This window comes from Dermacentor albipictus, chromosome 10 (assembly GCF_038994185.2).
Source record: "Dermacentor albipictus isolate Rhodes 1998 colony chromosome 10, USDA_Dalb.pri_finalv2, whole genome shotgun sequence".
Classification (NCBI taxonomy): domain Eukaryota; kingdom Metazoa; phylum Arthropoda; class Arachnida; order Ixodida; family Ixodidae; genus Dermacentor; species Dermacentor albipictus.
The window spans coordinates 40,037,278-40,050,472 of NC_091830.1; the positions used below are offsets into that span (position 1 = coordinate 40,037,278).

Here is a 13,195-nt window from a genome sequence, read left to right on the forward strand (position 1 = left end):
GTCAGATTAACCTCACTAGTTCTCTCGTAGCAGATAATGCTTTCAGATGTTATGTGACACTCACAGAGTTCGGGATTCACCCGTTTCAGCTCAGATGCAACATGAAGAAGGTGTTCTGTCTGCCTCAGTGATGCATTGTGCATACGATTGGTTTGGGTTTCTCTATGTTGGCCTATCGTGCTTTGTCATTGGACATTACTTCAATCGCATCTTCAATGCTATGCCCACCAAACCAGTTGTAGGCAGGTGCTCGAAAGTGATGTGAAGCTCGCTCTCCCTCATTCTCACTTGCATACAGTAGGCAGAGTATCCAGCTTAATGCAGTGCATATCTGTGGGGCATTTCCTTGTTCTTATTCAGCATATGTGTCATGTGTCGTACATATGGAGAAAGCCAGTCCTACGCATCATGGTTGCTAGTGCCACTGAATACAACGCAGTCTCGCTGCCTTGACATGCCACAGCACCTGACATTTGGGGTTGAGGTAGCATTTTGCTGTCCCTTGGCGTCAGGCATAGCCAACGTTGGAGGCAAGTAGAGTCCGCATTCAAGGTTCCAGGTTGAAGAATAGAACCAGCACTACCACCATGTTTGAGCGCAAGCGCAAATTTAGCTCTAAACGTGATTTGTGACAGGAATAAAAATTCACAAAAAGGGCAAGCAGAATGAGCCCGAGCACCAACAACCGTCTTCTTTCACATCCTTTGTTGGCGTCTGTCTTTGTCGCTAAATAGTAATTACTTAGTAATTAGTTTACTAAGCTATCCCCATCTGAGAACTCGCTCGAGCATAGAAAAACCATGACTGTAGGCGCCCGCGTTTCTCATGTTTAAATCAAAATTTTGAGGCATCAACCACAGCATAGTACAAATGATACATTGGGCACTGCAGTCGTTGTTGTTGTTGTTGTAGCCTGTGGCACGTGTGGCTCCTACCCACTGCAGTCCCTGTAATGTGCACTCTGAGTGCCTTTTCTCTTCTTCTTCTTAGGGCGCTTGAGATATTTGGTTGGGTTGCCTTAAATGTGTTAGCTCGGAGCATCTTCCTTCGAAGGCATTCAGACGGGCTCCTTAGAGCCTGTTTGTTAAAGCTGAACCGCTACAGATGTGCCCTCATTGTTCAGGTTACACCTGACGATGGCTGAACGTTCTGTGGCTATGATGTGATGCTTTAGGACACACATGATTCTCATTTCTGAATTATTGCTGGGACACTTTTTAACAAATGGTTTTAGTAACATAATTGCACAGGCAATGCAAAATGAGGAGTAGCATGTGCTTTACCTTCTGCATATTCATGGTCACCAATGGTAAATAAAACAGCGATGCAAACCAAGCATCCCAAAGAATAATGTTACCTCTCTTTCATATAGGCTGCTATGTTCCAGCTAAATCTGCTTTTTCTGTGTACAGTGACTTTGTCACTCAATTAGTGCATGCCAATCTCCGTTACACTGTAACCCCTTAAAAATAGGAAATGTTACAACATGACGCTTCCCCTGTCTTCCCTTGACCTTCTGACCTTTCACTCTGCTGCAAACTTTTACAGTTCAATGCTCGAATAATTCACACGAAAATTGATGCCACCATGTATACCGGCCAAGTCTCTCGATTTGTCCGGGAGACTCCCGAATTCTGACCAATTCTTCCGATTGTACGGACTCGGCCGTAAATCTCTCGAAAAACTGTCCAAAAACAGAACTATAAACAGAAATAACACATTCATAAAATAACAACAATAAAAACGTGTCATGCAGCCACAACCACGTCGTTGGCCTCATGCGCAAGGTAGCTAGCCGAAGTCAGATTTAAATCCAAGCCATTCATGCACAGCCAGTGTAAGACTAACCCAGTTCACATCATATCGAAAGAGCAAATGTAACGTGTGGGGTAACTTTCACGTCCCGAGCTTAGTTGGAAACAGTGATCTGTAATATGTTTTAACCTCCGAAAGTAGATATAAATGTTTAGAAACAACGTTAACTAAGAACCCTCATTCTTCCTTTCTTCTTTCTGTTTTCATGTGGTATATATATACGAGGTCTATAGTTCACTTTCTCGGTGTCCTCGGCGAACTAAGCTAGTAACCTTGTTGCTATTTGTTGAACTTACAGGGCACGGTACGGAATATCTGTAGGAAAAGCTATACTCTATCTCACAAGTCGCTTGCAGCACTGCTAGATGTACGAGCTGCACGCAGGCAACATGCTTCAGCTGCAGAATTTGATTCCGGGCGTAACTATTTTATTATTGGCCGTATTACAGACCTGCATTTTGTCTTGTTACATGATGCGTAACAGAGGTACGTGATCGTCTGAGCAACTTTCCGCCTGTGCGCCGTACAGCGCAACGGCAGTTACCACCGATAGACGCAATAGCCATCTTAGCCATGACTATGCAGCAACATGGCAGCGCCCAGACCGCCTGCTTCGATCCGAATCCACACTTGTTACTGGCTCTCCGCACTGTCAGCAAGAAATAAATGGTCATCCGTCATCACTTGGTGTCTTGAAACGCTAAGCGTAAAGCGGTAGGTATGTTATGTCACTCTTATTTATAAGCTGATTCTTTTCGAGCTGCTATAAAACTATAGAGCGGCACATTGTTGTAAAAGTTTGATTTCAAGTTCACATATGGCGCCACGGTACTAGCACTGGTAACGAGTTGATAATATGGAGCACTATTGATCCTTTCTCAATGCAAAATTATGTACTTCTCCGCACTATAGTATGAACTGTGATGACAGTTGAGAGAGAACGCCAAATCGACGCCGAGCAAACAATGCTGGGCGTCCGCTGTTGCTTCTGTATAAGAAGCGCTCAGTAAAGTTAACCGAACAGTACATACATTCATTGAAATCACCCATACAACACACAGAACAGTATGCGTTTCAATCCCCTACTGATAACGTAAACTCGTAGAGAAACGTCGTCTTGAAGCCGCACGTAAGCGCCGAAAATGAACCGAAGAAGCCGGACTGCGAAACAACAACGCGACGATGCGACACGGCATATTACCACGTGTGCAAGCAGGCTTTCGCCTTCACGTGTCACAGGAGTGTAACATGCTGCCGAACCTTATTCCTACCGAACAGTCGCGTGATTACGTGAAACAAACGAGAAGAGAAACCATAATCTGCGCACGGGCACGTCGATCCGAAACTTTCAGCGAGCGGGGTATACATGCACGATGCCGCCGCAGTGCCTGGGTTCAGCACACTATTCAGTATATTCTAGACCAGTGTTTCTCAAACTGCGGGTCATTACCCACAAATGGGTCATGAGCCTTTCTCCAGGGGTTAACGGAGGGTCGAACTTCCACTGTCAGCAATGGTGCCTATACCTCTTACCAACCTTTCACATCAAACATTAAAACGATCCACCTTCCTCTTTGCACTCCTTGAATTAAGAAATTTTTTTTGCCTTCTAGGTAGCCAAACGAATTCTTTTACCGGACCTCAAGGATTAAACTGCATATGCTTCTCATTGTAATATATGATTAAATCAATCTTCGTTAAAAATCATAAACAAGCTTTCTCGTACTTCTCTCTCCTGTGTTTATTGCCTCGTAAATAAATTGAAGGTTAGATTCTATATGCGTCGCTAAATAAACAATTTTCAGGAGGCTTATGAAATAGGGTAGGGGGAATTTTCATGCAAGGTTTGGTGATAATGAAAGGGGTCACGTACTGGAAAAGCTCGACAAGCTCTCTTCTAGGCAGTATAGTGGAAGGGGAGTTCACACCGAACCACAAAGAAGGACAGAAAGTAAGTCATTCACATTGGGAAACAAATGATCATCTTCAATGAGCATATTAAGAGCATGATTTAGATCGGGGCCAGCTCCGAGCTTCCTTATCAAACACGTCTAAGCGTTCGAACAAGCGTTTGTGCTTGTTATGGGTTGTTGCTGTTGCATTATTGTGCGATTCCGTTAGTCAATTTAAAATGCCTAATCGCGATATTACCTCTGTTCATGAAAATCTTTTTCTGGCGCTTTAATGTACAAAGCCATTGTTTTTCTTTTTTTTATTCTCACTGCTTCTGAGAAAATGTATGGGTGGAGGGACCTTAGTCAGGAAGAGCTCATCTGCCTTTTAGTCCTTTCAACCCAGGCAACGTATGTCTGAATAAACAAACTGAACTGAACTCAAATTCTTTACGAGTCAACCACTGAACTAAACTGATTCAAATGTCCTGCACCTGAAACAAATTCTAGTAGCTCTCGGAAGCAAGGTATTGATTTATGGTCTGAAATGTTTCACAAAACTATCGAAAATTGTAAGGCAAGAAAAATTCATAAAGAAAGACAGCAAATGTTTAACTCTATCTAAAGAAATCTATCACAGTTCTCTTAACTGCAACTGTGAACGTATAAAACGAAGGAATATCTCGATGACGATTGCACGTGCGCTGACAGTCAGTAACTGGCGGGTTGTGTTCGTTTTTTGTTTTATCGGTGCCTCTTTTAGCACAACGCTCCCACAGGCCTTTCCTCCCAGCAGTCACTGAGTGACCAGTAGCTCCTAGGAAGGAGATGCTGCCCTCGAGAAGTGATGAATATTTAATGATGACCCAAGAATTTCGCAGGCCTCGCACACACATTAGCTCACGCACACAAATCGGAAACTGAAAGCCACAGCACCCTTTTAAAAAGCTTTAGCGCCGTGCGAAAGCAGGCAGCACAAGAAAATAAAAAGGCTGAATGCTACAGCAATAAAATCAAGAACGCCCACACATGAAAAAGCGCACGTTTCTACTTCTCTCAGTGTGTGGCCTTGCCTCAAGCGAATATTTCCACAGCATTTTTAAACACTTGCCTATAGAAGAAGGGTCCTAAAGGAGGCATAAAGAAGTGGCAGCGGTACGTTGGATACTTCCAGAGTCCAGAAATTATAGCATTGCCACTGCAAGATCGGTATTAGAGGCGTTCGCCTTTTTCTGAAGACTTGCTCCACTGACACGTTTTAAGTCTGCGACGTCTGCCAGGGAATAATATTTGTTTTGTGCATCTAATACCGTAAGGCTGAACACAACTACTTGGCATAATGCTAAGGTATAACTCAGCACATATTAAAGAAAGAACAGTGAGGCAATTAAAGGACCGAAAGGAAAGATTCCCACACTGCGCCGAAAACGAAAACATGACCCTTGAGTACAACGGGCGGGTGTTAATGAAGACAAATAAAACTAAAGCGAACAAGGCCATATAGACAAAGAAAAATTCAGATAGTAAAAAATGACAAAGAAATGGGCTAGTCACACTGCAGCGAAACGTTCATGCAATAATGTTTCAAAAATGTCAAAAATAGAGCGGAGTTTGCATTCTAGGAAGCACTCTCTGAGAAATCGTGATACCGAGCAGAAAATCCTGAATGCCAGCAGGCATACGGCTGCCAAAGGATGTTTCACTGTGACCTTAATGGAACGTACACCGCTTCGGCGGGTTCAGCACTGCTCCGGTGGGACACTTGAACGCTGCCGCGAATTTCTTCTCATTGGAAACGGGTAAATTGCAACGCAGGGCGTGTGCTGGGTACTTTTCCGACGCCTCCCACGAGTACGGATCCTTGGCACAGAACTCGAAGCAGCCTGCGACGAAAAAGAGCTGCTCCTGCGAGTAGCCGAGCATACCCGGCTGCGTCGGCAGTGAATCGTACGCAAGGCGGGCCTTCTCGGTGCCGGCAGTGTCCGCGAAGGTCTCCGATAGCGCGTTGGAGCCGTGGCTCTCGCTGCCGGTGTAGTTGGCCAGCTGATTACGAACGCACTGCAGCCTCTGTTTAAAGTTGTCGTACGAGGTCTGCGACCACCAGGTTCCGAAGTGACCCGTCCTTGTCTGATTACTGAAACGCGGGTCGAATGCATGGGACAGCTCGTGACCCAAGATCTTGCCGATGGCGCCGTAGTTCACCGCCGGCGCCAAGCCTGGGGCAACGAATGGCGGCGCCATGATGGCGGGCAGGATGGACATGATGTGGTAGAGAGGCAAGTAGAAGGCGTTCACGGCATACGAGCTTAACGGCATGTCCTCGCGATGCACCTGCACGTTCGGGTCCTCGCGGATGAGGCGCTTGAGCTTGTCCGACCGCCGCTTCTGCGACTTGATGAACCAGTGGAAGAAGAGCTGCGACTGGTCCGCCTCCAGGTAGTCGTAGAAGGCGTCCAGCGCCTGGCTGCTGTTCAGATGCGCCGGAAGCGCTATGATGGAAACGAGGTTATCCACGTGGTTGATGGCACCCGCGGCAGTGGACTGGTCCATCCACGACAGGGTGGGGAAGTTGCGCCGCGTGGCGTTGCGCACGGCGTTCCACGCGTCCGTGACGTCAAGCACAGCACGTGACTGTACCGCTCTGTCAACGAAAAAGCGGGCGAGGGCGTAGCCGGCCACCTGCGAATCAAGGACGTCGTGAGATCGAGCTGGCACGTGCCGCGCTCAAGGGTTCTGCGTGGAAACAGTACCAAAATGCCTTTTATGAGGAGAACTGATGTTAGGGAAATGTGCATCTGTCTGTCAAAAAGTTTAGCTGCCAGTTGGCGACTCCGTACAGCTAATTTTGCCCAGAGCTCATGATTTAATGCGCCAAGGAAAAAAACCTAAGAGCTTACCAACTAGTCGCCCTTTCTGCCCCAAATATGAGTATTCACGTACACCAAACCGAACAGGCAAGTGGGTGTCTGTTAATCCAGCAAAGCAGCGGTGCTTTCTGCATAGGATGAATCTTGCCACGTTTGTGAAGTGCATCGGCTAAATTCAACCATTTTTATTACCTTTTCTTCATTATGAATCATTCGCGTCACAAAGAAGACTTGTACGTTTTTAGGGGAAGAGGACGCTGACCTTTGTTTCGGCCAGTGCGTGGGCTGCTCTCTTTTTTTAATATATATATATATATATATATATATATATATATATATATATATATATATATATATATATATATATATATATATATATATATATATATATGTATATATATATATATATATATATATATATATATATATATATATATAGAGAGAGAGAGAGAGAGAGAGAGAGAGAGAGAGAGAGACTGTTTGGCTGCGGTTTTGCTCCACCGAATAAAGCCGCCTTTGTGAAATAGTACAGATTCGCCTCTGCGGAGGTTTCGGCAGAAATAAGTATATCATATCAATAGCAGTATTCAGTGAACTAACTTGCAATGCTTCGCAAATTATCCCGGCACTCGTGTTGCAGATACATAAATGCAGTCGGATGGCAAGGTAGTCACATTTATTGAATTTCTTCTTTATGTATGGGGTTTTACGTGCCAAAACCACTTCCTGATTGAGGCACGTCGTAGTGGAGGACTCCTGAAAGTCCGACCACCTGGGGTTCTTTAACGTGCACTTAAATCTAAGTACACGGGCGTTTTCGCATTTCGTCCCCATTGGAATGCGGCCGCCGCGGCCGGCATTCGATCCCGCGACCTCGTGCTCAGCAGCCTAACAGCCATAGCCACTGAGCAACCACGGCGGGTCACATTTACTTAGAAAATACTGTGAGACTAGTACTACTTTCCCGAAATAGTTCTCGCTGTCACTATTTAAGAGTAGTCAGCATGGTGCAAAGCATAAAATGTTATAAAGTTATCCTAATGTCTCGACGTATGCTCTAAAGCACAACCCGCACAGGATTAAAAATGGTCAATACTTAACAAAGGTAGAATATAGGACAATCAAACGGAGGCCAGAAGTTATGTTCCACGCGGGAGAGACAAAATTAGTCATACAAGAGGCTACAGACAAGACCACACGAATCAATGCACACACGAAGCATTGCCTTATAGACCGGATAATAATCCTCAGCCAGTCAACACCTCTACAAACCATGACGAACGTGAACTATAACTTCCTATCGCAAACAAAAAATTGGAGGACGCTTAAGCTTCGCCTTCAAGAGTGGGACGCGACAGCGTTCCCGTCGACCCGCCAAGGGGTATAAGACAATGCGCTACGGCACAGCGATCACTTACGATGCGCCCCGCATCGGACTTAGCGCCCACCTATCACGTGGTGAGCGTCGAGCAACGCAGCGTTCGGCGCGGCAACGGAACGTGCGCCTGAGCGAACGGAACGAACCAAAGAACTCGGTGTCTCGGAGGGGAAACGATCTACGCCAGCCAAACGTCGTGATCGGCACGGGCAGAGAGATAGATAGTAATCTAAAGAAAGGAGCGGCGCTTGATTCTGCAACCGGGAGCACGGCGAAGCGTCTTCAGGGGAGAGGGAGTCCCTCGACGCGCCTGGCAGCGGTCCCAATGCGCGCGCGGCGCGCCTCCTGTCGGGGCAGCGCCGTACATTGAGAGGAGGGGGTCTTCTGTGTTTGCCGCAAGATGGCTCTGCGTGTGCGGAAAGCGCAAAAGAAATGCAGCGGAAACGCACTTCGCAACTCGTGTAATTGTGACTTCTGTACGTTACATGTTCATAATTACCGATATACACCGCAGTATAACTTTCTACGGCTCGTTTCGAAGGCAACACCGCATTCACTAGAGGCGCGTTTGCACCGCTTGGAAGCATCGAACTCGTGGCTGAGTGGTAGCGTCTCCGTCTCACACTGCGGAGACCCTGGTTCGATTCCCACCGGGCCAATCCTGGAAGTTGCTTTTTATTTATGAAGCGCCTGCCGTGATTTATCGATCACGGTCAACGCCGCAAACGCCAACGCCGACGACACCGGCTTTTCTGCGACACGAGCTCCTTAACGCTATCGCGTTAATATGTCTCAACCGAAGCGCATAGCTTTAGCACCTGCAGCACAAATGAATCGTAGGATCGCACCTTATTCATAGCATCGAGGCATGTCACCGCTGCCACGACAGAATACAGCACGAGCGCATCCGGATCCATGCAGCGTAGCATCGATGACGACATTCCATAGTTGTACGTGATGACCATGTTCCAGCCACTGTACAGAACAAGATCCACATAGTGCGACCGACTGGCATTTGTCAGCATATCGTTCAGTACCAGGCACGTGTTATTCAACACGAGCACCTCCTCGTCCTTGTCCACTTGCATGTCTCGCGGAAGATGTTTGTTGATGGCACCCAGCAAGGCGCCGTCTGCCACATGCAAGCTGAGGTTGTGAGCCAGTTCTCCGATCGTGGTGTATGACAGCGCAAGTTTGGCCTCGGAGAAGTGTTCTCGGCTCACCAACATGTCAGCGTAGACTTGGGAAATTTTCTCGCCGAAGCGTAACGCAGAATCGTGCCCGATCGATGGCACCACCGACGGCATGCACTTGGTAACCATTTGCGGCCCGTATTTATCCGCGGCGGACTTGGAGGGTAGGACAACGCCCAGAGAGAGGCCGTACCGCCTGTCCGTCCTCAAGTAAGGCTCCAACTCCAGTAAAAGGGGCGTCTCCAGGTTGTAGTCCAGCGACAGGCCCAGCAGCTACTCCATCACGTCGAAGTGCTTCGGAAGCGTCGAAGACGGCCACGTGACGTTGAACTTTTTTAGCACGTCGAAGAGGACCTGTGTAAAGAACAGTTGCGCGATTTAACGTCCCGTTACTCTACTCTTGGCTACGAGGAATGCCGTACTGTGGGGGGAGGGGGATGGAGGAGCCTACGGACACAAAATACCCACCCGTGATAATCGAAGAAAGAATCAAATAGGAGAGACTCTGACGTCACATTTTGAAGCCCGAAGTGCAGCCACCTTGGTGTGCCATATCTCTTTGTGTCTCTATCAGCAGCTCGACGGAGCAAATGAACGCGAGCTTTGCACTTGCTTTGCGGCGAGCCGTCGGTAAAAAACGACGAGCCGCCCGAACAAATCCTACCAAACATTTATAACTACTTTAGTGGCGCAGACGCGCTCCTATGTTTTTTCCGTGGCAGATGAGCATGACAATGATGGACACCCGCGCCGTGATTACGTGTTGCTGGATGACACTCGCACTCACAGACGCAAAACACAGCTTTAAAGCTCACACACCACGCAGGTAATATCTTGACATTTTACAAACACACTGAGTAATTTGGTTAGGTATTTCGCGTCATTAAGTGACATATTTAGGCGCAACGCGTAAGGCGTGTAAATTAAAATAATATCTTTAAATATGTGCATCACTACCGATCACATTGGCGCCGCTCCCCTAAGTTTTCAGCCACCTCGCCACTATCTACGTAGAAGGCGCGTCTAACGTCAGTCAGACTAGCTATACGATTCGCTGCCCACTTTACGCCATCAATTATTTTTCCATTCTTATGGTGAAAAAATCTTGTTCGCAATAGTGAGAATGTTTGTTAATTTTTTTTCCATAAAGAAAGTAACGAAAAGAGAATACACAGCAAGAAATTGATGACTACGCCCAAGCACTTCCGGCACTCAGTAACATCTTCTTCTGTGACATACTCCGTGTTCATGCGAGCTGCGTAATCAGCGTTGGACTCGAGGTGTCCCGAGGACCACGAGTCGCGATCCTTGCGCTGTGGGCTACAACTTTAACGATTGGCATCATATCAAGCTGCAACATCGTGTCCGCAATGCAGCAGGCAAGCGGAGTGGCTGTACGAAAGCGGGCTGTCGGCAGGTCGGCGGCAGGATCTACGTGTTTGTGGCCGTCACTTCACACCCGAGGATTGCTCCCACAATAGAGTTTTCACGTGTCCGGTATACCGGCAAAACGCAGGCGGGCTGGGCGTTTTGCCGAATGGGCGTAGGCGCAGACAAGAGCAGCCTAGGGTGCCTCGATGCCCTCGTTTCCCACCGCTCCGTACAGGGTGGACACATTACCGCCAATACCGCCATTGCCACGCACAGCTCGCGTGTCGAGACGTGAACGCTTGAAGGAACGCATGGAAAACGCAAGCGACAATAGGGAGAATGTTCTGAAGAGGAGGCCTTGGAGCACAGGAGAGCGTGCCGGCAAATTGTACGAGAAAAAAAGCACTACATTTCTTTTTATCAACACAAGATTGGTGTTAAAGAAGAGCTCACTGGGGAGTTCGTCATCGCGCACGTGGTATTCCTTGGAGTTTCTCCCGTCTTAAAATATGCCATTGTTAGTTTCAAGGGTAGAATGGCGTCATAAGTAATTATTACAAAGCATGCTATGCACCATATGAGAGTTCCGCAGTAAAGAGTTTCTGACCTGAAAAGGCGCTTAGACACTGCGGCTGGTTAATTTTAAGAAAAAATTTGTGGTTCTGTACCTGATCAAGTAGACATTTTCATCGTCAGGTTCCACTAACGGGTGATACTTCGGGAGGTTTCCAGTTACTAACCTGGCCTCACTAAGTAGAAACTACCGTTTTGTAATAAGTAGTAAACAGGTAGGAAAATGTTAGTAACGGCCCAAGAAAGGAAGTAACCACTGCAGTTACTACCTACCTTCTCGAGGTTACTAAATTTTATCTAAGAGTGTGTGCGCTGCGCAGAAGAAGCATTTGGCGACAGCGCGATTCAAGAAGAAATAATGGAACTCCCAGGGTGAGAAAGTGCTAATGCAGGGTGTACAAAGAGAAGCTCCACGGTATACAGACATCTGCAGACGCTGAACAGGCGCAAACAGGCACTATATACACTGCACCTAACATTTACACGAAGTACGGGCTTCGCCATCGTTGTGCACCAGTTTTCGCAGTTTTTTGCACTGCAGGATGTCATGCAACCTAGTTCCCGTTTGAAAGTAAAAGAACTATCGCCAACAAACGGCCGTAACGCGTTTCAGAACGATTTCAGACTAGAGCGTTGCATGCCAGCGTGAGGCAGCTTAATAGTGCTGTATTACTGAAATCCATGAAAAAATATTACCTATTGTGGGCCACATAACGCCCCCGTGCTGCCTACAAATCGTTCATGCACACGCGCGCCGGTAACGCGCCCTTCGGAGTGGGTGTGGGATGGGCGGACGCTAGAGTCCCTCGATGTCCTCGTCCTCCGCGGCTCCGCAGCGGCGGACGAGGAGGACTTCTAGGCACCCTAGTCGGCGCTATAGCAGCCGACGCGGTTGTCTCCACCCTGTACCGAGCGGTGGGCGAGGAGGACAGCGAGACACCTTGGAGCCGCATAGAAATATACTGTAACTCTAGAGTGGCCTGCAGTGAGCTGCCACCTTGTGTAACACTAATCAACCAGACAAACACAGGGATAATATAGCGGTGACAGAATGCATTCAACTTTGCAGCTAGCGTAAATTTTCGGCCCCAGCGTAGTCATAAACACGTTGTCTTTCTAACAGTTTTAAATGTTTTACACTTGATTGTTTATTATTTTATTTGTACATATTGCAGTCTATACAGACCAAGCAGGTGGGCGTATTTCCGCAAACACTCATGTAGGACAAGCATAATATATGCTCTGGTGCTAGACATATGGAACAGGAAAAGGAAGAGAGCGAAGAAAAAAAGTAACAAGTTGGCATTTTTCTATTGCAAAGGACGATATTCACACTATCATCAAAATGCACTGGGATAGTCACACACAGCACACAAAACACACAGCAATCATAGCTGTGTGTTTTGCTGGCTGAGCTCCGCACCACAAGGTGGCTGCGCCCTGCAGGCCGCTCACTTTTACGCGTCCGCCCATCCGTCAAAACGCCCATCTCGACTACGATTACCGCAATACTGGACAGGCTCAGCGCTGCGACAGAACGCTCGCAAAACACGCTGCTTTGGTTGCACTTGCTGAGGTCGATGGTAAGGTGGCTGTGGGAAGAGAGACGTCACATCACATCATGACGCGGAGCCATTCAAGGAGAGGCTTAGCCCTGATAACTTTCGGGGGGGGGGGGAGCAGAAAGATTTGTGCGTGGTAGCACTAGGAAGGGAGCGTGGGGCACGAGAGGACAGATTAGCGCGGCTGTGTTTAACACTCACTGCTGCTGCTGCTGGGCACGGCCACGCACGCCCTTAGGGCAACCTGCAGTGGGTTTGAAAGCAAGGCTACGCGAAGAGGCTAATGGCTTCGCGTGCATTGTGTTAGCGTTTGTCAGTGCGCGCGTGAACGTGCTTGTTAATTTAGCTAGCAAGTGAATCTTTCCAGCAGTTTAAGCAGATAATAAAACGACTAGGCTTACTTCGTATAGCTGTCTAATTATTTGATTTCGCAATCAATGCTTCCTCTCTCGGGCGAAACGGTGACGGTGGTAATATACCCTTAGTTGCCGACTGTTACTGCGTGTTTAATAAGGAAGACGATGCATATATTATCATTTTCCTG

At 47.4% G+C, this 13,195-nt stretch overlaps 1 protein-coding gene across 1 annotated transcript; it reads right to left on the reverse strand.

Moving 5' to 3' along the window:
• Positions 1-4,544: 4,544 nt before the first annotated feature.
• Positions 4,545-9,496, reverse strand: LOC139051071 (endothelin-converting enzyme homolog). Its single transcript, XM_070528141.1, has 2 exons — positions 8,801-9,496; positions 4,545-6,386 (listed from the first exon to the last, which is right to left on the reverse strand). The coding sequence occupies exons 1-2, from the start codon at positions 9,272-9,274 to the stop codon at positions 5,418-5,420; spliced, it is 1,443 nt and encodes a 480-aa protein (XP_070384242.1). The 5' UTR covers positions 9,275-9,496; the 3' UTR covers positions 4,545-5,417.
• Positions 9,497-13,195: the final 3,699 nt, after the last annotated feature.

Coding starts and splice junctions, on each gene's coding strand:
- LOC139051071 (XM_070528141.1), bottom strand. CDS start 9,274: ATGGTTACCAAGTGCATGCCGTCGGTGGTGCCATCGATCGGGCACGAT. Junction 6,387..8,800: donor GCCTCGATGCTATGAATAAG/GTGCGATCCTAC, acceptor CTTGATTCGCAG/GTGGCCGGCTACGCCCTCGC.